The sequence below is a fragment of the Vanacampus margaritifer genome, chromosome 5, assembly GCF_051991255.1.
Source record: "Vanacampus margaritifer isolate UIUO_Vmar chromosome 5, RoL_Vmar_1.0, whole genome shotgun sequence".
Classification (NCBI taxonomy): Eukaryota; Metazoa; Chordata; class Actinopteri; order Syngnathiformes; family Syngnathidae; genus Vanacampus; species Vanacampus margaritifer.
Window position 1 is genome coordinate 20134977 of NC_135436.1, and position 25860 is coordinate 20160836.

At 39.7% G+C, this 25860-nt stretch overlaps 1 protein-coding gene across 6 annotated transcripts in view; it reads right to left on the reverse strand.

The window, feature by feature from the left end:
- The window catches only part of actn4 (actinin, alpha 4), a 42078-nt gene that overhangs the window by 8955 nt on the left and 7263 nt on the right, over positions 1-25860 (reverse strand). For 3 of the 6 annotated variants that reach the window (XM_077565308.1, XM_077565305.1, XM_077565307.1), the window contains exons 2-12: positions 9907-10021; positions 9126-9245; positions 8003-8089; positions 7667-7754; positions 6857-6935; positions 6579-6660; positions 4232-4317; positions 1462-1554; positions 1260-1385; positions 809-913; positions 572-719 (exon numbers count right to left, since the gene is read on the reverse strand). In XM_077565308.1, coding sequence (XP_077421434.1) covers positions 572-719; positions 809-913; positions 1260-1385; positions 1462-1554; positions 4232-4317; positions 6579-6660; positions 6857-6935; positions 7667-7754; positions 8003-8089; positions 9126-9245; positions 9907-10021 — 1129 coding nt within the window. Of the gene's footprint in view, positions 1-571; positions 720-808; positions 914-1259; positions 1386-1461; positions 1555-4231; positions 4318-5743; positions 5830-6578; positions 6661-6856; positions 6936-7666; positions 7755-8002; positions 8090-9125; positions 9246-9906; positions 10022-25860 lie in introns of all 6 variants that reach the window. The other 3 variants (XM_077565309.1, XM_077565304.1, XM_077565306.1) reach the window with 1 other exon arrangement.

Below are 25860 nucleotides of genomic sequence, written 5' to 3' on the forward strand. Positions count from 1 at the left end.
GAAGGATACTAAATAGAGAGACCCTTGACATTTGGGCATCATGTGTACGGTGAGCACGGTGGTCAAGTTTGATGACTTGCCTTACAATAGGAAACTTGTCAGAATAACTCAGCTCATTGATTTTCGGAAAAGTCAGGCCCTGAAGCCATTCAGACTCAGCAACATGAATTTTGGTGCATGTCAATCATTAAGCAGACCCAGCAAAGTCTCAAGAAGCGATGCTTGAAGAAACAAAGGAGGTCTGCCACGTTGCTTTCTAAGAAGCCATTTTTGAGTGGATGATACTAAACAGTGACAAATTTAAGAGTTTTCATTAGTGACTTTGGGCACAGTGGCAAAGCAAAATGAAAATGAAATCCAATATATCTCACATTCAAAACATCACCAACTAACAACCGTTTTACTCATTAGTAGGCATTTTCAAAGGACCATTTATGAGTTCATGTGGCCATTTTCAGGAGTTCTTCAAAGTCGGCAACTACAGCGCCAAATGTTGCTTTGGCAAAGACTGAACAGGTGTGGTTCTGCTGTGGTCACTCCTTGTAATAAGAGTGAGGGTCTTTGGACTTACCATCGGTCCAGGACTCATGGATAGAGGCCTTCTGGCGGAACTTTTCAGCCAAGTGGTCCAATCTCTCCAGACGTCGTATCTCGTTGAGGAGCCACTCCTCGTAGCCCTTCTCTGCACCCTCCAAAGTGTGCCACGCCCTATTGATATCCTGAACAGCGAATATACGGGAAAGAGATGAGCTCGTCAAAAACTGCCAGTACACTACACTAAAGTTTGGTGTGAGGTGTGTGTACTTACAGACACCATGTGTCCTTCTGACGGCATAAAGGCAGGTCTGCCACCCAGTCTCAATTTGGTCTGCAGCGTGTTGAAGTTGATCTCCAGCTGACATTTCTCCTGGACCTGTGGGACCGACATTGCTGCTACTTTGAGGGAGCGCAACAAATCTGAACCTGTTAAGTGGCAGCACTAAAGTAAAGAGGCGGACTGGACTAGCAGGCATCATATTTAAAGCACATTAAAGAACTATACACAACATCAAAGCATTAAACTGCTATGTGGACATTATAGAACATCAGCAGTGGTAAGAAACGCCAACAAAATGTGCTTAAACTCAACTTGGTCTTGGAGACATAGTACTCAGTGTGTTTGAGTGATTATCCCGCGGTAAGGCTAAAATCAAATCAGTGGTTCCTCATTGCCGAGAAAAGAAGACGTAGCCGTATAATTTAAGCAGTTAGCCGTTAACCTTTGGTGGCTTGTGGACACGGCGGTAGTCCCGGAAGTCTTCCAGCTTCTGCTGCATCTCAGACATGGTCTTTTCTGGATTTCTGTTCTCCAGCCAGGGAATAGTACGACGGATCCACTCCAGGAGCTGTGCAGGGGGGGGATGGAATGGTCAACAACAGGAAAAATGTAGGACAGACGAATCATGTCTGGTTTGTACTCACATCACTGGCCAGTTTCTCGTACTCCTGCATCAAGTGCTCGTTCTCCTGGTTGACCGCCAGGACTTTGCAGATGCGATTGGCTGCAGTCTCGGCCTAGTGGTGCACACGCATGCCGGTGAGAGGTGCTAGCAATACCTTATTATTGCAGTTGATTTTTTTCCAACCTACAACTTTATTTATTCAAGCATTTTTTTAATGAGTTTATCTCATTAAATAATGGATTAAATGAATTATTGTAAATAAAATTTAAAAAAATATATTTTTGATTTGAATAAGTTATTCAATTGAATTATAATAAATGACCAAGAATGAAACTATTTAATATATTGTACACTTTTTTTCCCCTGTTCTAAAAATTACGTCGCCCGTTTAAAAACAAAACATGCTCAAAAGTGTGTTATAGTCTACTCTTCAGGTTCAAGTCATCAGTGTGAACACACACGAGCACTGATTGGGTGCTAAAGTTCTTTGCAAAAAAAAATAAAAAAGGAGGGTGAAAAAAAATCACACGTGTATAAGGGGGAAAAAATGTGTGAAAATAAACTGCCGTTAAAAAAAAGCCAGCAGCCTCACTTGGATGGTTACAACATGCAGGAAGCTGCTGGCGGTTAGTTAGTTTCATGTGCTTCAATCACACACACTGTGTTTAAAAAAAACAACACCATGCGTCTCAAGTGGGTCCATACATCGAGTACATCAGGTTCAAGTTGTGCTGAAGTCCAGTGGGTCCTACGACATTAACTAATGGACTGCAGGAATACAAAAACAAAACATTTGACAAGTAAATTTAATACTTGAACTAGATAAAATAGATTTTTAAGCATTTTTGAGGTTCGAATAATAAAACTATTTAGATTTTTTTTTTTAAAAAACACGAAAACAATAATACACAAACAAAATGTGGAATTGTGAACAAATGAAGCAAAGTAGAAAGATGTTAACTCACGTTTCTCAAAGAAATCAACACTTCCCAAAGTCACACCCTAACCTGAGAAACTATGGTTACGTTTGCTTTATTTCGGACTCGTAAGAAACCACCAAATAACATTGTATATACAAAACAATAGGGGTGTAATGGTACATATATTCCATTTTTTTTGCACTGTTCCCTTATGGAACATATTAGGTCAGGATCAAGTGTAACTATTTCCAGTTGCCGGATGTCATGGCTAGCAATGCTCATGGCAGACATCAAGCACCAATATGAGTACCGTACAGTCAATTTTAGGCGGCAAAAATGACGCGATAACATAATTTCTAAATACCGGTACTTGGGGAGAGGAGGGTAAAGCAGCAAAAGCGCTCCAACTCTGCCTCGGAGGGCTAGCACGTGTTGGCCGCCAAGTCACAAGTAGATTGAAGCCTGCCTGTGACGTGCGTCAGCTTAAATCCTTCCCATATAAATAAGTAAATAAATAAATAAATATCCCATGTATATTTTACCATGTGCATTGCCATCTAAGCTTAACTAGCACCATTTGCATTTTGAGCAGGCTTCCTCAAACGCCCCAATTAACTGAATTTATAGCATGACAATTGAGACTGTTCAAAATATTACTGACGCACTGCAGCCTTTGTTTCCTAAAATGCCAAATTGATGGTATATTTTCCTAAAAGTGACTTTGAAATCATGGTACCAACTGAATCCAGTTTTTTGGCATACAATTACACCCCTAGTACTTGTATGTACAGAGCCCGAAGAGACAAGTGTCCCCGTTCTTTCAGGCTTCAATTCTACAAAAACATTTGCTTCAATGATTGATTCACATCTTTGGCTTTTCAAAGATAAACCAACCACAACTCTGGAACGTGACTTTAGGAAGGTGAGGGCGGACCAACCAAGTTTGTTTTTGTTTTTTTAAACGAGAAACAAGAGTCAGCATTTAAAAGCATAGAAGCGTGTTCAGAGAGTTCCCATCAAGACATCGAAACTCGATGTCTCAGTTCAGCTGACATTAATGTACGTGCATAACTTGATTTTCTCCACGATGCTATCTGGGTATAGGAACCAAGCCCTGCTGCGAATAGCAAAAATTCCAAAATAATGGATGCCCCCTCAAAAGGCATTTGTAATTGTATATATAGTATATGCCACAAGATGGAGGCAAAGCATTTAAAATTAGAAGGCTCATTGCACATCAACTCCATGCATCTAACATGTTGACGAACCATGAACCCAAGTTAACTGACTATATTCAATATTTAAATTTTTCAACACAAACAAACCACTTTCACTTGAGGCTAATCAACAGCACAAGTTAGCATACTAGTCAAAAAAAAAAAAAAAAGGATACTAGCACAAATAAACATATCACACATGGGCAAACAAATATAAGTCTTTAACACAATCGATATCAAGTCATTAAACTCCCATTTTAGCATTTACACAAAATACTAAATGTTAGGGAATTAAGGCAAATTGGACTACACGAGCTATTCGTAGTTACATCCTGAGAGAATCAGAAACATACTTCAGTTTCCCTTTTAACTGTGCAAGGGCTGCTGACAAAACAGAAAACGTCAAACGCAGCTAAAAAAAAAAAAAAAACATCAATGAATTGACCCTAACACCACCAATATTCCCCCAAACGAATCATTTTTGCAGCAAAAAAATTATATATATATATATATATATATATATATATATATATATATTTTTTTTTTTTTTTTTAATCATAAACACCGAACTGCAAATACAAGAGGATTCATCGTCCGCATATACTGCATGTGATGGGAACTCTCTGCTTTAGGGCGTGTTGGATGCGCGTACCTTCTGCGCGCCAGAGAAGGCGTGATAGAAGCAGGACACATAGGTCATAATGGCCTTCTCGTCAGGCCTCAGCGTGCCCACGATGTCTGCCCGACAGCCGAAGCGAAGGATGAAATAAAAGAAAGAGAAAAGAACAAAGAGTGAAGCCCAAGCGACCCAAAAGCGACTTTGGAGAGGATGTGGGGTACGTCTGCGGCTCCACCTGAAAGCGACGCCAACACGCCGATGGAGCAATACAGCTCACATTTGGACACAAATGCAACAATCTACGCATTTATTCATTAAACACATACTGGTGAAAGTGCCATCTTACAAATTATTTTTAAATATTAGTTTAAAAAAGAAAAGAAAAAAAAAACTTCTTTTTTTTTTTTAAATTACACATACAATCAACATTTATTCATTAACTCTTTGACTGCCAGACGTTTTCAGAAAAGGGATGCCGTGGGTGCCAGCCGATTTAAGCATTTTTGACTGATCTTTCAAGGTCCACAGAAAATTATGTGTTTGGACTATGGAAACACACATACTACCAAATGAAAGATTGGACTCTCATCTTTCATCAGAAAAAAAAGTTTGTTTCTACCTTATTCCGTTCTTCAGTAATCAACAATAGAAAATGGTTAGTTTCACCTCTGTTTTGAAAAAAAAACGTCTTTTAACGTCTTTGGCACTCCTCCATAGGATTTTACTAAACGTTATTTAAGTTATGATTAAATAATATTTTACCAATTGATTATAATCACTAAAAATGTTATTTTGTAATATTTTAATACATTTCATTATGTTTATGTAAAATTGCTCATTTTACATTTAATTGTAATTAATTATTATAATGATTTATCAAATAAAATAAATGTTACTTTTTAAAACATGGTTTCTTAATTATAATGACATAAACTAGCATGTCCCTTCAATTCCACATGAATCATTTCAACTTGAATGAACTTTTTTCAACAAGTTAAGGCAAATTTGCGAGATTCTCCCTCGGCCGGCACACACAAACGGGACAAACGAGGCAGGGATGCAATTACGGGTACATAATGCGTCCACAAGATTCCTGTCAGAGAAAGAAAAGCAAGGCATAATTAACTGCCCTAAAAATGAAACAAAATCCTCTTATCTTATTCACTATTGTATCATTTTACAGGGATTTTATTAGGTCTCAATATGATTAAAGAGGATTACCAGGCTGAGTTACAGCATGTAATATGCAAGAAAAACCTGAAAGTCAAGATTAACACTTTAACTCTTCTAGACCCACCCCACCCTTCTTCCGCACCAAGAATCTTAAAAAAATAATAATAATGATAATCTTTTTATTGCACTTTCACCAGCTGAGTTCAATTGACTGTATGATTTAGATTGCTGCACATTTCTGTCCCAACATCTTTTTGCTGAGCAGGGCACGGAGCTGAAAGAGCTGTGAAAGAGGGCGAGGCCATGCCGGATGGAGGTGGGGGCGGTTGTTAGTAAAAAGGGAGGGGTGACAAGGGGCCCGACATGGGGTACCTTCTGAGCTCCAGAGAAGGCATGGTAGAAACTGGACACATAAGTCATTATGGCTTTCTCATCTGGACGAGCAGTGTTCACAATGTCTATTGAGGGGGAGGTTATGAAGACGTGATTAAACATGGACACACATGTATGACATGCATGCACACATACACAAGTGATGGACAACATAATGCATAGACAGCAAAATACATATGATAAATAATACAGTATATACACATAAAAGCATGCCAGCGATGGCTGCTGTTGCTGGTGTAAAAGCTCATTATCATTAAACTAAACACTACTTTGAAACATTGACCCTTACTTAAAACCCTAACATGAAATCCTAATCCTCTCTTGAACCCCTCAAACCCGAACCTGGCTAGAAAGCCAAATTTAAAGCCCCAAATTGAAACACAAATTTGAAATCCTGACACTTGTTTGAAACCCTGTTTTGGAAGCTCAACTGGGTTTGAAAACCCAACCCTTGATTGGGACCTAACCCTTGCTTGAAATCCTATTTAGGGACATAACCCTACAATAAAACTCCAACCCTGATTTGAACCTTAACCCCAGGCTTGAAGCACTAATTTGAAACCCTACCTTGGCAACTTAATCTGAAACCACAACCTGTCTTGAGCCACTGACATAAATCCCTAAATAAGGCATGAAGCTCTACTTTGCAACCCTAATATTCCTAAATTAAAACCCTATTTTGAAAGATTACGCTAAGTGTGTCAAAGCACTTGTTAGTTACACATTTTTGAGGAACAGTCAAGAATAAGTATTAAACATGTATCTGCATAATAATTTCAACCACAAGCAACAAAAAGACACAAATGAGGTTTACCTTCTGCATCCAACATTTTGGGGATGTCCAAGTACTTCTCGGCAACCTCAAAGGCATTGTTGAGATTGGTCACCGGGTCATCCTGCGTGATCAATCACAAAGCAAAAAGTTTGTGTTAGAGCAGCACAAAGGATTTGCAATCCTGCTTAATACACTTCAGTAAAATAATATTTACTAGTTAGTCCATAGAACACGTCTACTTTGTATGTATTCCAGTTATTTCCATAATCATTACACATGTGTATTTGCAGTAATGTATCGCAATAAGCCTTGGTCACCTTTCTGAGCTTGTCGTAGTCGATGAGTTCCGGTCTGTGTCTGTGGATCAGAGCGTTGAAGGCGAGGCCGTCCTTCCAGCTGCCAGAACACAAGTTACATCAGTACCATAGTGTGCATTACTTTGTTGAAACAGACTTTTATTAGACTATTAGACTATTGTTATTACAGTTAAAGAAAACTAACAATAACTAAACTAAAAAAAACAAAACATTTTCATTCATGAAATAAAATGAAAATACTTTAACATAGCGTTACACAAAACATTTTTTAAGTTGTGTGTATTTTTCAACTGAAGTACAACCATTTTTGCACTGCTGAATTAAAAAAAAATCTATTTTTTTCTCAATCAAGTCAGGTTTTTACGCTAATTTGATTTGAACAAATCCAATCTTCTAACTAAACTGATTATTTTATCAGCTGATTTTCATTGATATTTCACATCTAAAAAATTTATTGGGAAGGGAAATCAGAGCTCTGGATATCAAAGCAAGCGTGAGAACAAGCACTAAGAAATACTTTACAAATTGTATTTTAATACGTTCAAATGTTTATAAAGCTTGGGCCAAGGGTACAACTACTTATTGACTTTGCAGATGTCTATGGCAATCTATCTGCAACGTTATTGAAACGGTTCCGTGTACTACAATGCAAAAAAAATCCACCAGGGGGGGCACTTGTTACATATTTGAATATGAAAAGGAATGTTCCGTCTAGAAAAAAAAATACACTACTCCAATACCAGCTGTGCTTGTATTTTTGCAGCACAATAGCTCAGTTTATTTTGTAGTGTTTGTGTCTGCGTGTGTTACCTAATGTGGAAGTTCTGCACATTGACATTCTTGTAGGGAGCGGTCTTCCTCTGGCACCACAACAGAAGACCCTCCTTAGCCGACGTCTCTGTGAGAATGGCAAGACAGAAGAAGAAGCAGAGAATGAAGACGTCTCTCTTCGTGTGAACAAATGGTTTAGACATTCTACATGAGACAAGAAAACATTTTAACCAGTCATCAAAGAGAAGAAGAAAAAATGTGTGATTAAACGTTAAAGTACCACTGATTGTCACACACACCTAAAGGGGGGGGGGGGGGGGGTACATGGGAATAATAAATAGCATCCACTTCATAGTGAAAGCGTTTCAAGCAAACCTTCAACAGAGATGTCCTGAATGGCGAAGCGAAGGATGATGGTCCAGATCATTCCCAGGGTCATCTTGGCGTTTCCGTCCACAATTTCTGAATGCAAAAAAACCCACACACATTCAATACGCACACAGTCATTTATTTGTTGATATGTGGAACATAATGGACATCAAAAGTAATAAGACAGCAGCACGTTTATAGTATCTGAATTATTGTGTTTCAAACAGTATATGTTTATAAATTATGCAAGTATTTATATATTGTATTAAATAAAAAAAATAAGACATAAATTAGGGTAGAATATCTAATGCAAATAATTAAAATTTAAGTACTGTAATATTTATTCGTAAACAAATGCAATAAAAAGTGTTTAACTCATCTTTATATAGTGTTTAATATGGTATAATAAATAATACTAGCTTCATAATCATTCGTGCTTTTGGTTTGTCCCATCTATACAGTATATATATTTTTTTAAACATAGTAATAATAAGAATGCAATAAAGACATTCATAAAAATATAATTACAATGCTAAAAATAAATAGTTTGTTATATCTAATTGTTTGTGTTTATCTATGTGCATTTATACAAAAATATATCAATATAATATAGTATAACATGATTATTATTATTTTTCTTAAACAAGAATAATAAAAAAGTGTGCCATGTATCTAATAATTATAACTACATTTATTTAATTTTAAATTGTATTTTAAAAAAAACAAGTTCAGTAAAATACATGTTTAAAAAAAAAAAAAGTATTACATGGCCAGCAAAAATAGAATCATGAAGCAAGTATTTCTAATCTACCAACATCAGCAGACATGTAGAAAATGTAAAAAATGTGTGAAGGCGTGACACACATTTCTGTTTCTTCAAGTCATCTTTTGCAGTGTCAAACGCACGCATGTACAGTAGTTCGGCATGCGGTCTGTCTGGCTGGAATTCATCACATAGTTTAAATGCACAAGAAGACAAACACACTTTGGCATTGACTCAACGCCACTGCACAGCAGGCTGTAATACATTGATGAAGCAGCATGTGGCTTAACATCTAAGGTCGTTTTTGAATGCCCTGTTTTAAATAACCTATTGTAATTTTTATATGTACTGTATGTGCGTACTGACCCTCTGCGCCAATGGAGACCAGTTTGACTCCCTTGCTGGCGATGAAGTCCAGGGCTTTGTTGACATTGTTGATCTTGTGAACCCTCATCTTGCCTCGCTCTGGCTTGGGTAACCGCTCACCTAAGCACACACCAGACAAATATGCACATATTGTAGGTAATATATGTATTGTACATACACAATATATGCTGGCTCAGACTCTGCTGCCTTTTTTTTTTTTTTTTTGCTACTAGTGTTTGGATTCCATGTATGTGTTGATGGTATGCGGGCAATATGTGTTTCTGTACTGTTTACAGAGTTGATAGACAGTAAGATGCCGCCAAGAAAAATCTGTCTAGGTGTGAGTCAAAGAGAAATACACATCCACTGATTAGATACATACTGTATGAAATCTTTGAAAGCCCATCCCTGGCTTTAAATCGTAGTTTGAAGCCCTAACCCTGTTTTAAAATCCTAAATTGAAACCCTAATCCAATCTTGAAACCCTAATTTGAACTCCTAACCCTAGTTTTGCAACCTTACCTGTGAAAGCTCACATGATACGTATGACATGACATCTTTGATTGGCCTTAACATCTGTGATGTCGTTCACCAGCTATTGCGATTTTGAATTGCAACTAAATGTGTAGTAGAACCCCCCCCACACACACACACTACAGCTCCGTGACATTTGCTGCACTCCACAATATAATTATATAGGAAAAATAGGATTGTATTTCCACCTTCCTTAGTGCTGAACTTTGTATGTCGACACATGGGAATAACGTCAATCAGGCATTACCTGAGATGACCTCCAAAAGCAGCATGAGTTTGAGTCCATCCCTGAAGTCCTGCTCGATGTTTTCAATCTGTGTGCCGGCCTTGCGCAGGTGGGAGTTGCACCACGCCGTGAATGTCTATATGAGGACACAAAAAGGTACACAATACATGAATGGATGAATGGTTTGCAGCTTTCAGTTGCACATATTAACAACAACAACAACAACATCATTCACAACCCTCCCATTAGACTCGTTAAATATGAGAATTTACAAATTCCAAATGAACCAACTTTTTTTTTCGTTGGGGGGGGGCATACTCAAGAAACATATACATTTTTTAATGCGCATGTACGTACAGTATTCTGGTGAAAATGTATACTTAAAGGAGTCCTGAACACAATGCCCTAAAATGCACTTAAGTTAGGAAGTAAGTTTCTGATTGACGCCAAATTGGGAGGGCCTGTCCATCATAGCAGGATGCATGAAAAAAAATCTCGATGACCCATGCATGAAATTGAACAGGAAAGTGACTATTTTGGTTTGAAGTAGCTGTTTCGAGTGAATGTCAGTGCTCTTAAACTTTGACTAACTCCTATTAGAAATTTAATTTAAAATAAGTTTCGATCAGAAGCAGGTACTGTAGACAGCCGGGAGACACTAAATCGCGATGCTTTTTTTTGGGGGGCTGCGCCATCTGATGTGGGCGAAACATGGCATCAACGTTTTATAACTCATAGGATTCACCATGAAAATTGGGGTGTGACGACCTCAGGAAAGTTAGGGGAAAAACACTGCCTCAGACACCAATTGCACTAGGCAACTTGAAATAAGGTGGACATGTATATAATATAACATAACAACGCAGTGAAAATCTCTCAAGGACCCATTAATTCAATTTGAAGGGAAGACGGACATTTTGGTTCAAAATAGTACTTTGCGGACCAATTAAATATAGTTATATTAGCCACCAATGGCAACAAGGACCCAAAAGTAGGGCAGACCTGTCTAATCTATACACTTTGCTTGCAATTATACACTATTTTCACTTCACTTGAAAGATAATTTAACAGACATCCAGTTATATTTTTACATAGTGATTTATATCATTGTGGATGTGTTGTGGCTTATTTGACTCATTGACGGTTTGATGTAGCTAAATAACAAACATTAGGGTTAAAAAGCTATTGAGTAGACAGGAAGCGAGGTCAGGAGCCACACTGTTGTGACAGGAAGTGGATGTTGGAACCACAAAATGGCGGCTCTCAAACACATTGTTTGGCTTCAAATAAAAAAATTTTGGGTACATTTTCATCCTGACACGAGTGAAGATTTATGTTTACTTTATGCTTTTATCAGTACTTTCTCACAGCAACAACCACAATTCAGCTAGTTTTAGCACGTTATTGAAACCCTTAATTGAACCCTAATTTTGAAACGCTCTAATCTTGAAAACAAGTTGAGATTTATGGTCAGTTAATGTTATTGCCATCATTTTCTAGGCCAAGGTTACAAATATCTGCAATCCAGCCTACATTCATGTCACATTAATCCCGACAGGAACTCTGACTAAACATCTGTGATACTTGTAATGAATTCCACAACACAAAACAACGACAAATCATAAACAGACGTGCGTGTGCATGTGCGCGTGCGCGTGTAGCTCAAGGGCTCACTTTGAAAGTTGTCATTTTTCGCTTCTGGTCTGCAGGCATTCCCAGAGGAAAAATGTACTTTGGTGATTTTTTAATTTTTATTTCATAATCATATGAATACAGTACACCATATATTATACACTATACAATATTTAAACTTGGACCATTAAGAAGGTACACACCTTTTTTTTATTAACATATTTAAGAAGTAAGAAATCAAGGAAGGAAGAAAGTGAGAAAGCATGAAGGAATTAATGGAGGGTCTCCACCAGAACCCCACACCTGGACTGTAAACTCTAATTTTAAAGCCTACACCCCTGTCCCCTGTTTTAAAATATCATAATTTGAAACATTACTTCTCAAACCACCAGTCAAATTGAAACCTTATTTTGAAACCCTAATCCTGGCTTGGAACTTTACTATGAAACCATAATTCTTCCATGAAACCCCAACACATTTTGGAATCCTAAACCTGGCTTGAACTCACATTTTGAGGTCCTAAATCTCCCATGAAACCCCACTTTAAATCCCCAATTTAGTCTTGAAACTTTACCATAGGCTTACATAAAACCTAAAATACGTCTCCAGTCCTCATTTTGCTTGAAACCCTGCTTAAAACCCCCATAAACACTGTCTTGAAACCCTATTTTGATCCTTATATCTTCCATATAATTCTACTTTGAAATCCCAGTCTCGAAACCTTAATTTTATACCCTTAAAATTCTCTCTACTTTTGCGCTACCCTGAGAAGACTCATTTTGATATAGCCCATCAATCAAGAATCACTGAGAATCTAAAAAAATAAAGTCAATTATGCGTCCAATTACCCTCACACCTAGCTGCTGAGTTGCAAAACATTATAATTGTGGGCTCCTGGTGGTCCCGCCCCCCTCCCAGCATCCCTCCACAGTGGATGGCACAAAGCGTGCATTGAGCCAGGCGGATAATGGCACCCTTCAACCCGCCCAATAAACGAGAGGGTGGGTGGCTGGTGGTGGTGATGGGGGGATACATTTCACATAAACAAACAGACAAATTGGGGGGTAGGAGCGGGACAACAATGCCCCCCTTCTAGCGCATGCACGCTTCAATGCAGCAGGAAGTGGTGCTGCAATGACAGGAAGTTGCCGCTTAGATAAGAATTTGAACACCACCATTTAGATCAAGTGTCAAACTCCAGGCCTGGGGGCCCAGATCTGGCCCACTGCATCATTTGAAGTGGCCCGCGAAAGCAAATCATGTGCTACTTCTATGATCATTGCCAACATCTGTACCAAAATTTCAAATTGGCATGTGTAATAACGCTGAGATTTTTTGGTCACCCTTTATACGGTAACCTAAACAATAGTTGATTAGTTTCTCATATATTTTTTCATTGACAATTTGTGAATTTTAATAAAGCATATTTATAAAAAGTTCTTAATTAAAGACTTATTCAAACCTAAAATAAATAAAATATATTATATTTTTTAAATAATGGCAAAAGTAGATAAAGTATAAATGTTTCTATGAAGAATTATTATTTTTCACATTTATTTACGTACTCAGGTTGCTATCCAGCTATATGAGCAACCACTGGCACGTTAGCAATTGATCCAATCTGATTATAGCACCTGCCAACAGGGCAAAATGTACTAATCTGCTTTTAGTTGTGCGAGCAGGGAGGAAGTGTGCTTATATTCGGGCGTAACAAGGTATGGAACCACTTGTGTGCAGTGTTAAATTTGCTTTAATTTTGCGCCTCATTGAGGTGTTAAACCTGCCCAGACGGCCAATCAGCTCAAATTATTTTTTGTTTTGTTTTGAAGGCTCACATTCTAGTCATGGATTTGATATTCTTTCTGATGGTTAGGATGAAAGAAGAAAGAAAGTGGGGGAAAGAATACCGTTGCTATGGCAACTTGTTACTGAGGAGGAGTGGCACATTGTGCTTGCAACCATAAACACTGATTGCAGAGTGGTAATGAATGCATTATTAGCATGACCGCATGCACACATCAAGATGATGTAAATGGCATTGGCTAGTACAGAAATAACATCCATTCAAAATTATATCACAGTAGTTCTGGAAATATCAACACGAAAAACACAAAATAGGTGACTAGACTTGGAGTGACCATGACTAGCAATTACGCTCTGCAGTGTTTTGCTTATCTAGAAGGTGTCATTTTATCCAGAAGGCGTCCGTTTGGGTCTGGAAGTGTTTAAGTTGTCCAACATGTCTTCTTCAATATAGATTTAATTTAACCACCCTGTCCTACACGCTTCACTGGTGAAGGGTGGAGACTTCTGCAATTTAAGCCGTCTGCTCTAGACCGCAAACATCTTTCAACTCCCTTTTTCCGAGCAGAGCCAGAGGTTAAAGGTAAACGCTTAAGTAGGTTATTTATCATTTACCACAGGATAATAAAACCTAAACAGCATGAAAGATGATAAACCACTGGAGTGTTAGACAATATTCGAACCGGTCACCATTGCATCACGTTTACACAAAATCCGGCACATAACCGGGAATCTAACAAGAACCTATGCTGCAAAACAAAAAGGTTGTCGGCCATTTTAGTTTCAAGATGTCATTGTTGAATGATTTGGGCCATTTTCAGGGGTCGGACCTGAACAAACTACTCTTTGAAAATTCCTCTGAATGGCACAAAATCGAGTACAGTGGACCCCTCCTCCATAGTCATGGTTTAGCATTTACAAATTCAACTATTTATAAATGCTTTTTGTGAACCTATCCCCCAGTATTCATGGTAACCCCCACTTATTGTTTTTTTGAGTTTTCAGTATAGGGTGTAGGCGTAGTAGCTTAGTGGAAATGTTTTCACGAAACACAAAACTGTCGTAACTCTGCTCCATGAGCATCGAGTTTACCCAAACGTTCTGTGTAAAAAAAAAGAAAGCGATCCATACCACATGTTCTAAATTCTGCCACTGCAGTGTGAACATCTGCTCTGACGGTTTTCTCATTTAGAGGTTGGTCCAGTCCACTATCATCACACCAGCCTTATAGAACAGAGGCGATGACACGGCTCTCATGTTATTACATCACCGTGATGTCTAATGTTGAGTCGTGTCACACCTTGACAGCCCATCACTGCAGCATGCATTCTCACACATACGAGGATCTCTCGACAGGCAGTGACGTGCCGAGTCGACACCACAAACGAGGCTGACTCAGGTGGAGAGAAGCCAAGATGACATACGAGCCATGAACAGCTTGTTAAACACAGACAGACACACTGTGTTTGTGTTTTTATTGAAATACCACAAAGAGGAACTGGGGATAAAAAACAGAAGTTGGAACACAACACCACAACACATGTCTGATAATGAAAAGGCTCTTTGAAGCAAAGTGCCACGAAGCTTGTAAAAATTGAGACTGGACAGGACCAGGGAGGACCCTGGAGGATTAAATATGGCCAACAAAGCCGGGCTGACTTTGTGAATGAAAATCAGTAATTGACTGGTCTGGTGTGACAAGCACTCCAACACCGCTTTCTTGACAAGAAGGCCAATTAAAGAACTTTGACCTGACACACATGAATGCTGTCCAACATCAACATCACAGAACACAGATGTCGCATTGCAGTAGTTTTCAGACAAGAAAATAGCATCCATCGTACAGTGTAAGTAGGGGGCACCTTGGAGGCTCCACATTTATCCATGAGCTGACCATGTGGGGCTGGGTTATTAAGAGTTTTGTCATCCAATTTCGCTATCACGGTTCAACCACACACAACAATGGAAAAATTCTTCACAAATTAGTATTGAACAAAATCTGAACTTCTTCGTGAAAAGACTCTTGGAAACTACCAAAATGAACCAAAAATGGTCGCTGCATCAACCAAAATGGCAGCATGTGCTTTCAGGGATGGCTTTTTTTTTTTTACACTTTTTTGCAGGTCTACTTGACTACTTGTGATAGACATCGCTTGCAATTTTCATGTTGCAAATCTGGCTTCATTTAGAGGCTGAATTCTCAAACAATTAATAAGAAGATTTCACTAATTACTTGATATTACTAATAAGTATGTGCTTTATAGAAAGTCATTCAACTCTGCCACCATTAACAGCCAACAGGCAATGATCAAAACTCAGATCCTTCACAATTCAGTGACATCCTTCAGTGACATCCTTCAGTCTAGTATCCGTGGTTGAAATTGGGTGGCCATCAGACAAATCTTTAGGACACGTTTTTTTTTTTTTTTGAAGGACCCCTGGAAATGGCTAAAACGGCCACTGCTTAAAACCAAAATGGCAGCCTCATGATAGGCATACCTACAAAAATTTATTTTGCTCGTTGAAACTGGATTATTTTTTCATTTTCAACAACAAAATGAATGAGCTGAAATTAGTGTTGTGTTTTATGACAAGTCATCTAAACCTGCTGCCATATTGCGTCCACAGGCTTTGACATGAATTTAGCCTTCCAGTGTCTTTTTGGGCATGGGTTCTTGACCTTTTGTGGGTCTACCTTATGATAAACAAGCTAACTACATTTCATGCTACCAAGTGAAACTGGCTTTGTATCATACGGTTACCTAACCATACTGCACTACCTAGAGGAATGTGAGCTTTTAAGTGTATGACTTATTTGACGAGTGGCAATTACTTAACTGAAATGGACATGTGTAATATTTCAGGAAGGCCTTTCAACTCTATATTGAAGTAATACATATGGAGGTTGTTCTCTATTTTTTATTTTTTATTTTTTAAACAACACCCCCATAACAAATATACAGGCGCTTAAAGGCAAGGGCCCAAGAACTGGCTGGCCTCACTTGACATTCCATGCAGCTCCGTTCACATAATGCTGCTGTAAGTGGATACGCAGCCTCGGCTACTGTCAAGTGACAGCAGGAACTGAACACCATCCACACAACCTCACAACTCCACCCCTCAAACCCCTCTCAGCCCCCAGGACGTGAGGGTGAGGCCAACAAGTGAATCCAAGTGTGTTTGACAAGTGAAAGGCTTAAATGAAAGACAGAGCCTGCGGCTACCAGTCTGAAAAGTTGCTTGGAGGGCAGTGAAGATGCTTAAAACATACACACACAAGAACAAATGGGATGAAGCCAAAGCAGAACTCTGCTTGGTGTCATTATACTCTCAAGTGTGGACAGGTTATCATTAGCATATGAGCACTAACACACATGCAAACACAGCAAAGATAGATTCACCTTCTTGCGCTGACAAGTCAGGAAAAAAAGATTGGTTCATCACAAGACATTTGGTTGAGATCTGACCTAACTTATTAGCATTTCAAGAGTCTTAAAACTTCGCCGCCATGCTCTGCACACACGCAAAGACGAAAACACACTTTCACAATTTAGCATCATCCATCTGTCTAATATATGTGGTTTAAATGCGGGTGCAAGTGGGCAAAATCTCTAGTAGTTCGTCTTTGAAGGACCCTGGAAATGGCCAACTAGACCATATGGCAAATGGCAGCCTTAAACCAAAATGGCAGACTTCCTGCATCTTTTTGGGCATGGTTTCTTGAGGCTTTTTTGTGGGTCTTCTCTGTTCTATTATTGTCATGCCTGCGAAATTTCAAGTTGTCAAGTGAAACCTGCTCTGGGGCGGAATTTAAAAGCAAAGAAATTGTGGGAGTTGCTACAAAGCCATTTTTTGTTGTCGTACCCTGACTTGAGAGTCGCGACCCGACATATTTCTCCCCACAGGTCTTCATTATTAGAGGCGTCAAAGCCCAAATGATCACTGGACAAAGTCTGCTTGAAAAAATAAAAGGTCATGCTTCAATAAGGCACAGCCAAGTAGGAGTTTGTCAAAAGTATGAGTCCTAGAATTCCCCAAATGGCCGACCACCTATCAATTTCATTAATGGGTCCTTGAGACTTTTGAGTGTGTCATGTCATGATAGACAGGTCCACCAAATTTTGTGTTGATCTGTGAAACTGGTGTGGGTGGCTCGTTCCAAGAATTTTTAAAAAGATCAAAGTTTGACCCTATGCTCCAGCCATCCATAGCAATTTAGCGTCACTAGTCTGCTGAGGATATCTGGCTCATTTCAGCGAATTCCATATGAAATTTGACAAAATACGGGTCCTAGAAATCGCCCTAAAAATGTCTGCGACTGCTCCAAACCATAACGCTCAACTTCACGGAAGACTTCAAAATTCCAAACTTTCTGTAACAGTTCAACCTGGATCCTTGAGACTTTTTACGTGTGTACTGTTGTGATAGACATTTATCAATGTGAAATTAAGTGCAACTAGATACAAGGGTTAATTATTTGTCTAAATTCAAGTTTTCTGATTAATAAACAGCAATTACAAAAACGATTTTAAAGATGTACACTGCATAGCTATTTGGTAACCTAAGCTGCTTATGTGACGGTGGCATGTTGGATTCCCCTGCGGGGACACAACACAGCAACCATTTTAATCCTGTTCGTGTGTGTGCAAGATGATCCTCCTGACCCAATAAGTCACTACCAACCGCTCACACTGTCAACCTGTCTTCATCCAAACCTATGGGCTGTTTTTACGGCTATAATGACTAAAAAGGTGACTGCAAGACAGGAAATGAGTGGGGGATGTGTGTGTGTTTGGGGGGGGTCAGAATAAATGTCAAGCTGTGCGGTTATTTGTTCATTTATTTATGTCGCTTCCTGTCTTTGTTGCGGGGTCAGACAGCACCAACCGAAATATTTACATGTTGAGATCTTGCTCTTTCAACATTTCCACTACAATAAACTTTTGAAGTTTGGCAAGTTGTTGCATGGTCTGACCCAATATATGTCGACACATTGCTGCAATACTCTGAGGCTAATTGCACCACCAAACATTTGTTCAGGTTGAGGAGTTGCAGAATTATATTTTGAAAGTATAAAAGCGTCTCACATGTTGAAATGCAGTAGACTAATTCTCAAGGACAAGTTAGTCTTTGAGAAATCCCTTACATTGGTCAAAATTACACAAAATTCTTAGTTTTTACCGGCATAGTTTTGAGACATTTTTGTGGGTCTCCTCATGAAAGACAGGCCCACCAAATACAGTGTTGCTGAGGAAACTGCCTTAAGAGGCTGAATTTCCAAAATATTTCAGGTTGGCACTACCAATCCAAATGACTGCTGATAACCTAATAATAAAGAAAGAACAAAATAATAATAAATGCCTTTCGTTGAATAGTAGGCTGCTATCTCTGCAGTTCAGTCAATAGAACATACAGTAACTGTGGCCCCTATGAGGAAGTACGTACTGTAAATTGAGGTCTATAATGCTGGTTTAATAAATTACAGCAATCCCAAAATTTGCACTTGGAACATATCAGAGCAATCTGATTGGCTGTTCAAAAGATGATTAATAGCTATGGTGAAATTCAGAATAAGGTTGTTTTTTTGAAAGGCTAACTGGAAGGAAGTAACCAAACTGTTCAGCTGCTTTTTTATGGCCAGTAAAGTGTTGGCACGCACAACAGGATGAAATCACAGAAGAATAATCAGCGACCGGTCCTGGAGTCCAGTTTGTCTGCTTCTCTCATATCACACCATCACTTCAGTTTCTCTCCCCCCTGGCCAATCAGCAGCCAAGCTAATCCACACTTCCTGTCTTGAGGCGCGCTACAGGAAGCCGAGCGTGGGTGGAGGGGGGACGACGTCCACTTTCATTGTCCAGGAATGCGCGGCAAAGGCATCCAACGGAATGGGAAGTTAAATATTAACCCACCAGGGCGCGTCCGAACCACCTGAGGACTAAAGGCCATCCAATCAAAACGCACCACGTTTTCTTCAGAACCTGAATGGAAAGACCAAGTTCATTTTAACTGAGGTTGCCACGTGCTAATTGCTTCAGGTTTGTTCAGTCTATGATGACGTTAGTTATTTCCTGTCGGATGGATGATGCCATTTGCTCAGAAGATTACAATACACAATTACTGCAGCGGAATTTAAAAGAAAAATTACTGGACGATACATTTCTGCCAGTAGGAGGCACTTATGAGTCACTTCAGGGTAGAACTATCAAACAAGTCGTCTTGTTAAGCAGTTTTTTTTTTGGTTTTATGGTGAGGCCAACTTTTACACCATACTCCATCCACACACAACCCCCCCCCCCCCCCCCCCCCAACACAATATAGCGTTACCCATCTGTCTAGTATATGCAGTACACATTTGGAAGCAATCAGACAAAATGTCTAGTAGTTTATCTGAGAAGGACCTCTGGTAATAAAAAAGATTTCCGTCAAATAAAGCAGATTAAAACCAAAATGGCTGATGTGATGTTTTCAGGCATGGTTGAGAAAATTTCATGTTGCTGGATGAAACTGGTTTCTGACTATGAATTTCCACAAAAGAAAAAAAAAAAGTAAATAAATAAATAAATTAGCTGAATTACTACTAGTTTCAGGTTTCATAGAGTCATCAATCTTCATCGTCATACTTCACCGAACTCAAATATTTTGCAATTGTATGTCACCAAGCGTTTCAAATGTTCAAAATTGCTGTGTTTTTCAGGCATGACTTTTTGTGGGTCTACTCATAACTCAAAGTAAAAATGAAAACTGATGAACAAGATGAAATAGGACAAGCCATTACTGACTGACTGGCTGGTAAATCATTTCATAACACATATTGACCTTCAGAAAGTGAAGTGCAATCTTTCCAGACGCTTAGATGATTTTGTTAAACTATAACAGAACGTCTTAACTTGTGACTCGTAACTGCCGATTAAGCTATTAATTTAAAGAAATGTGGGACTCTTTTTATTGCTGGAAATGCAACAAAATGGTTGAAACTTGCCATTTGTACTTTATTGCCATGATTACTATTAAACACCCGTGAATGTGAGCGTGTTTCCCTGTCGGCAGCACTTTTTCCCACAGTTCCAATCGGGAGCTTGGCCGGCCTGCGGGGAGCTGCCAGCGCAAAGCGTCGGCTGTTTGTGTTGGACTTTTACTATTAAAAGCGACAGTGGAATGTTTCCTAAGAGCATGTTGATGATTAGTTCACATGAAAATTGCCATACTGAAGCTGAGCAGCAAAGTAAAAAAGAAAAGTGGGAAATTAACATGGGAAGTTAAGATGGGAAATGTTGTAAATATTCAAAATTGGAAACTTGCCATGAGAACTTGTGGGAATTAAGGTAAGGTGTAATAAAGCGTAAATGCAAACACTTTGTTTTGTCATAAGAGGACATCCATGCAAAATATCAATTGGCTCTCCTACATGTGAGGGCATTATAGGACCTTAATTGCTCCATTCCGGACCCAACTTTCAAATTTGGGACATTCCTGGTTTATTCCAATTAGTTCCCATGGAAAAATTCTAACTTCAACAATTCCTGTAATTTTAACCAGGAAATCATATCAAGTTGACATGTGAAACTAGTTGGGGAAGTTATTGTTCCGAAAAGGAGAAGTAATCATGCGGTGTATCAAAGGATTTTTTAAAACTTTGTCACCACCCACTGCCTAATTCTATTGACTGAGCCGTGGGCTCTTCCTCCTTAATTCTTCAAACAGCAGCAGCTGTAAAGGATACTACAGTTGTCGCTAGTGCAAACGCCAACAAATCGATGGTAGGTACATTACTTCATTCAGGACTTTTGGAAAATATCAACACTTTGAACTTAGGAGGTGCGACCTCACAGAGTTCCAACGGAATAGCAATCTTAGTCTTACATAAAGATGTAAAAAAAAAGAGAAGAAGCAGGTGAGAAAAGACTCAGGAAGTACGACTGGCCACTTATTGCTCGGTAGAAATTGGGGGGGAAAGAAGCTGGTTAAACATTTACAGTGCTGACACACTAGAGTGTACATGCCTGAAGCACGAGTATGCGCTTGAGGTATGACAAGGACGACACTTTAAAGATGTGTCATGATTAAAATGCTACACTCAACGCCGCAGAGAGCGCCACATAGAGGCTAAAGAACATAAAAGCACAGCAAGGGTGTGAAAATGCCGCTCGACGGGAGTTTCAGGCCTGCCCGGTCACCCGGGCTCTTCCTGTCCCGCCTCCTCCTCCTCGTCTCCACCCACATGGCCAGCTTTTACCTTATAAGGCAAAGCACCCAAACCAGAGCCTGTCACCGTGACGACAGTGATGTAACAGGCTAGCAACCTCCTGCCGACACACCGCGATCAAGGTGACAGCGCAGTTCCCCCGATTGTCCTGCTTTGTGGCGTGTAACACAACACCGCATACACACATGCAAGCACACAGAAAGAAATTCCCTGTTCTCACACATATGATGTTGGGCAGACAGGAAGTGACAAAGCAAGTTAAATCACAAGCAAGACTTCCTGGGAGTGTCCTCAAGTCGCCTCCTGTTTAGCAGCTTTACAAAAGACAGAATGAGTCAATTCAAATAAGCGCCGTTCTGCTGACGTTACATTTGAGTGACTGAGAAAAAATGCAAAGAATGCTGCCAGAAAGAACAAGAGGAGGAAGAGAGTCCTTGTAAAAAGTCCGGCAAGGGTCCAGAGTTTCCGCTTGTTGATGACCCATACCCAAAAAAACACACACTAGGTCCAGCTCGGTCACACATTCCAGAGAACAGATGTGCACAAGCACACATACACACACACACCTCCCTCTTTATGGCTTCATCATTCTCTGGCCTAATGCCTGAGAAAAAAATAAAGCGGATGCCTATGCAAATCTCTATGCAAAAAAATAAACGTTAAGCGCTGACAGTGCAGGGACCAAAGTCAAGTCAAGATGAATGTTTAACCTGAAAATGTTTGACAAACAGGCACTATTAAGTATGTGTTGATATTCTATCAATTTTTTTTATTACATTTTGATCTAAAATCAAGTTAAATTAGTTCAATCCTTATAACGGTGGAATAGTTTTTGTAAAAACCCAATGATCGATTGAAATATGCATCCCTTGTTCGAACATCAGCAACAACAGTAATGATGTTATTAGTATACAGTGATTATTTTATTATCATAGTTTCACTAATGACTGCTTGATTGAAATGCTGATCCTGATTTGGTTAGATGGCATTGGCAACACCGAAATAAAAGCATAAAAGTATGAACTTCTGTACAGTGTCTGGCTGGATGTACAGATGCTCAAAGGAGCAGCACCAGAAAAAAAAGTGGTGGTGGTGGGGGGGGGGGGGAGCATGTTTCGAAGTTGACATAAATCATTACTGCGATGATTTATGGTCTGACTGCAAGTAAAGAAGAAGCTGGGAGGGGCTTCCTGTCAGCCTACTGCAGAAGTGTAAGTCAGGAAGAAGCTCTGTGTTTTTTGTGGTTTTCTGCTTATTGCTGTCTCCAACATGAAGTCACCGCACATGCAAAGCGAGAGAAGAAACTCTCCTCAACCAAGGCGATGGATGGAAAGCAAAAGAACACCTGAACATGCGCAAGAGACACAATTCTTTGGGTATTGGTTCCGGTTGGTACGTTTAGTGAACAAATGAAACATTTTCCAACATAGGCAAAGCAAGAAATCTAATTGTACCTCCTCTCCAGTCCAATAGGTGGCGGTAAAAAGAACACAAGTCCTTTCCAACAAGACCATTTGCTTATTCTGAAGTTGAAACCACTGTGGCCTTTTTATATTTTTTCACTTGGTCATTAGCTTTTTCTTAATCTTGGCCTACAACCATTTGTTCTCTTCAAACTACTGTAATCGTACTGATGTAAGAGTATGATGGCACTCAGGAAGTTGAAAGGCAGGAATGTCATGAGTACCAATTGAGTGAGTATACCCGTGGTAAATGACAGCGCGTTTTCTCTGGTGGAAAGTTGTCTGCCTTGTTTGGTCTTAATGTGGGTCAGCAAAGCCGTCCGTCGTGAGCCTCCCATCCCCGTCTGATCCAATCAAAGCTGACCCACGGGGGATTATTTAGTCGACAAAGACTCCTGTGTTGGCCCCCGTCTGACTCGCGCCGTTGTCATTTCCAGCTTAAACGCCATCCGTGCTACTCCGGCCATGCTTGTGCTACTGATCGCAACTCTGCTGATGTGAAGGATTCCATTGCCACTTTCTCTCACTTTGATCATCTATTTTGGTCTTCTCAAATAAACACTGCTGGTGCAAGAAACATGTGAAGTCTATTTTTAAAGATGCCAACGCCTCCCATTAATATGCAGAGTTTTCAAATGTGCTGGTTAACAACCGGTCCACGACCAGGTCATTGTGTGGAGCTGCGGAGATGCAACTAAAAATAAGATGCTGTAATAACAGGTTGCTTAGCAACAGCAACCCAAGCAGTTGATTGCTGAAACACACAGCAGCTGCTGCAATAGAATGCTTCAAGAATAACAATATTAGTGATCAGAAAAGTTGGGCTTTGTTTTTTTCCCCACTTATGATTAATTGTGTAGACTAAATGTTTAAGTATATTGGTCACATAAGTACAAACCTATATCAATTTAAGTGAAGAAACCTTTAGGTGGTATTCAGGGGTCTGCAGCCTCTTTCAGGCAGAGAGCGTTGAGAGCACAAGATAAAGCACAAGATTGAGACACATTTGCCTCTTACACACAGAATCCAGCAACAAGGAATTTTGCTGCATCAACCCTTAGTTACCATTCTGATACTATCACCAAAGACAAAACTACAAGGTTGGCTACTTCCCACCCATTCTCTGTTGGTACCTTTCCTGTAGAAAGAGACAATTTTGAAGGGCTCTTGATTCTCAAGATTTTAATAACCTCAGGACACCCCGGCCCTATCGATTACTACCTAATGACAATGCTTGTTGAGATTTTGCATGTTGAAAAAATGTTGTCTCTATGGCAGGTGTCAATGATTGTCTCATCCAAAAAAAGTTATAGCTTTGGTCTAATCCAGGGGTAGGCAAGTTTGGTCCTAGAGAGCCGCAGTCCTACATGTTTTTGATGTCTCCCTCCTCGAACACAGCTGAGAGGCTTCTGCAGAACGTAATCATGAGCTGATGATTTGAAACACCTGGGTTGGAGGCAGGAGACACCGAAAACATGCAGGACTGCTGCTCTTCTAGGACCGAACTTGCATATCCCTGGTCTAATCCAACTGACGTCATTTGTTGCATGGTTGACAAAATGGTGGAGGAAGGCCGTGAGCCACATGTTAATGACACAACTAACTTTTTAAAAGTAGATATCTGCTCACATTGTGGATATTATGAATAGACAGGGAAGCAAGAACTGGACATATCAAAAGGCTTTGTCAGTTTCACAAAAATGAGTTGCTAACTACACCAGCCAAGGAAAATGCAAAGCCAGCAATTGATGTCTGTCAACAACCCCGTCCAAGTCAGACAAAGGGAAGAAAATAACCCAAGCTGTGTGGGAGCCTTTAAAGGCAGAGATTTTCACCATATTTTGTAGTAGACAACGGCAAGTTTCAACACTGGCTGAGGACACATGGAACCGTGATACATTTGAACGGTTGTAGGCTGTATTAAATAAGCTAACATAGATACTCAGTGTTTTTGATCATAGATATGCTCTTGCGTTACGCTAGTTCTGCTCTGCAGTAGACACATTGCACTTAGTCTTTTTTCAGTGTGAGCTGATTACAAACTTTGACGCATTCTTTCTTTATGCTTTGTCACCATTATTCACCAAACTTATTTTTATAAACCTTGGTCCGCAGTAACATTAGACCATGTGGAAAAGTCACAGCGATGCTTCAATTATACGATTGTTTCAGCCCTAATCTATAGTATGCACAGCACCGTCCTTTCATAAATCAGAAATCCATGGCATCTCCAATATGAAGGGAAGACAAATACTATTGTACTGTCAGACATTACCATGTGTATATTTTCATGATCATGTTAGTAAGTGGGAGGGTAACTTTAATCCATCCATCCATCCATGTTGATTATTCGGAAGGGCTTTCACTTGATTTTAATCTGAATATCTACCTTTGACAATATTGAGTACATTAAGAACATTCTATCCTGGGCTAGAACCAGGATTTTACATGGAATGAACCAAAAGGGCTCAGACATCCACTGACTGACCCTCTCCACTCTACTGTACACTAAGGCGAGGAGGGGGTGTAACATTAAAGTCATTTTAAAGGGATTGTGCGGTGGAAGCCACCATTTTGGAGCCCTCCACCCTGAGGGACCCGAGGGTGGGGGTCGCGTGCGTGAATCTGGGGCATGAGGATCACTGCATTAAAACAACAGACGTGTTTAGGGCTGACCCATACGAGTTATGTTGTTTTACACTGGCTGCCATCTTGTGGTTTCATGCGACTAGCGTTAAGAAAGAAAAAGGTACAGTTGGAAAGCAGCAAAAGACCACTCACAAACCACCCAATACTGCAACCAATCAGTAACAGTGTCACACATTAAGCTTTTTTTGAGCGGTGGCCCTGCAAGAACAGGTACTGGCACCA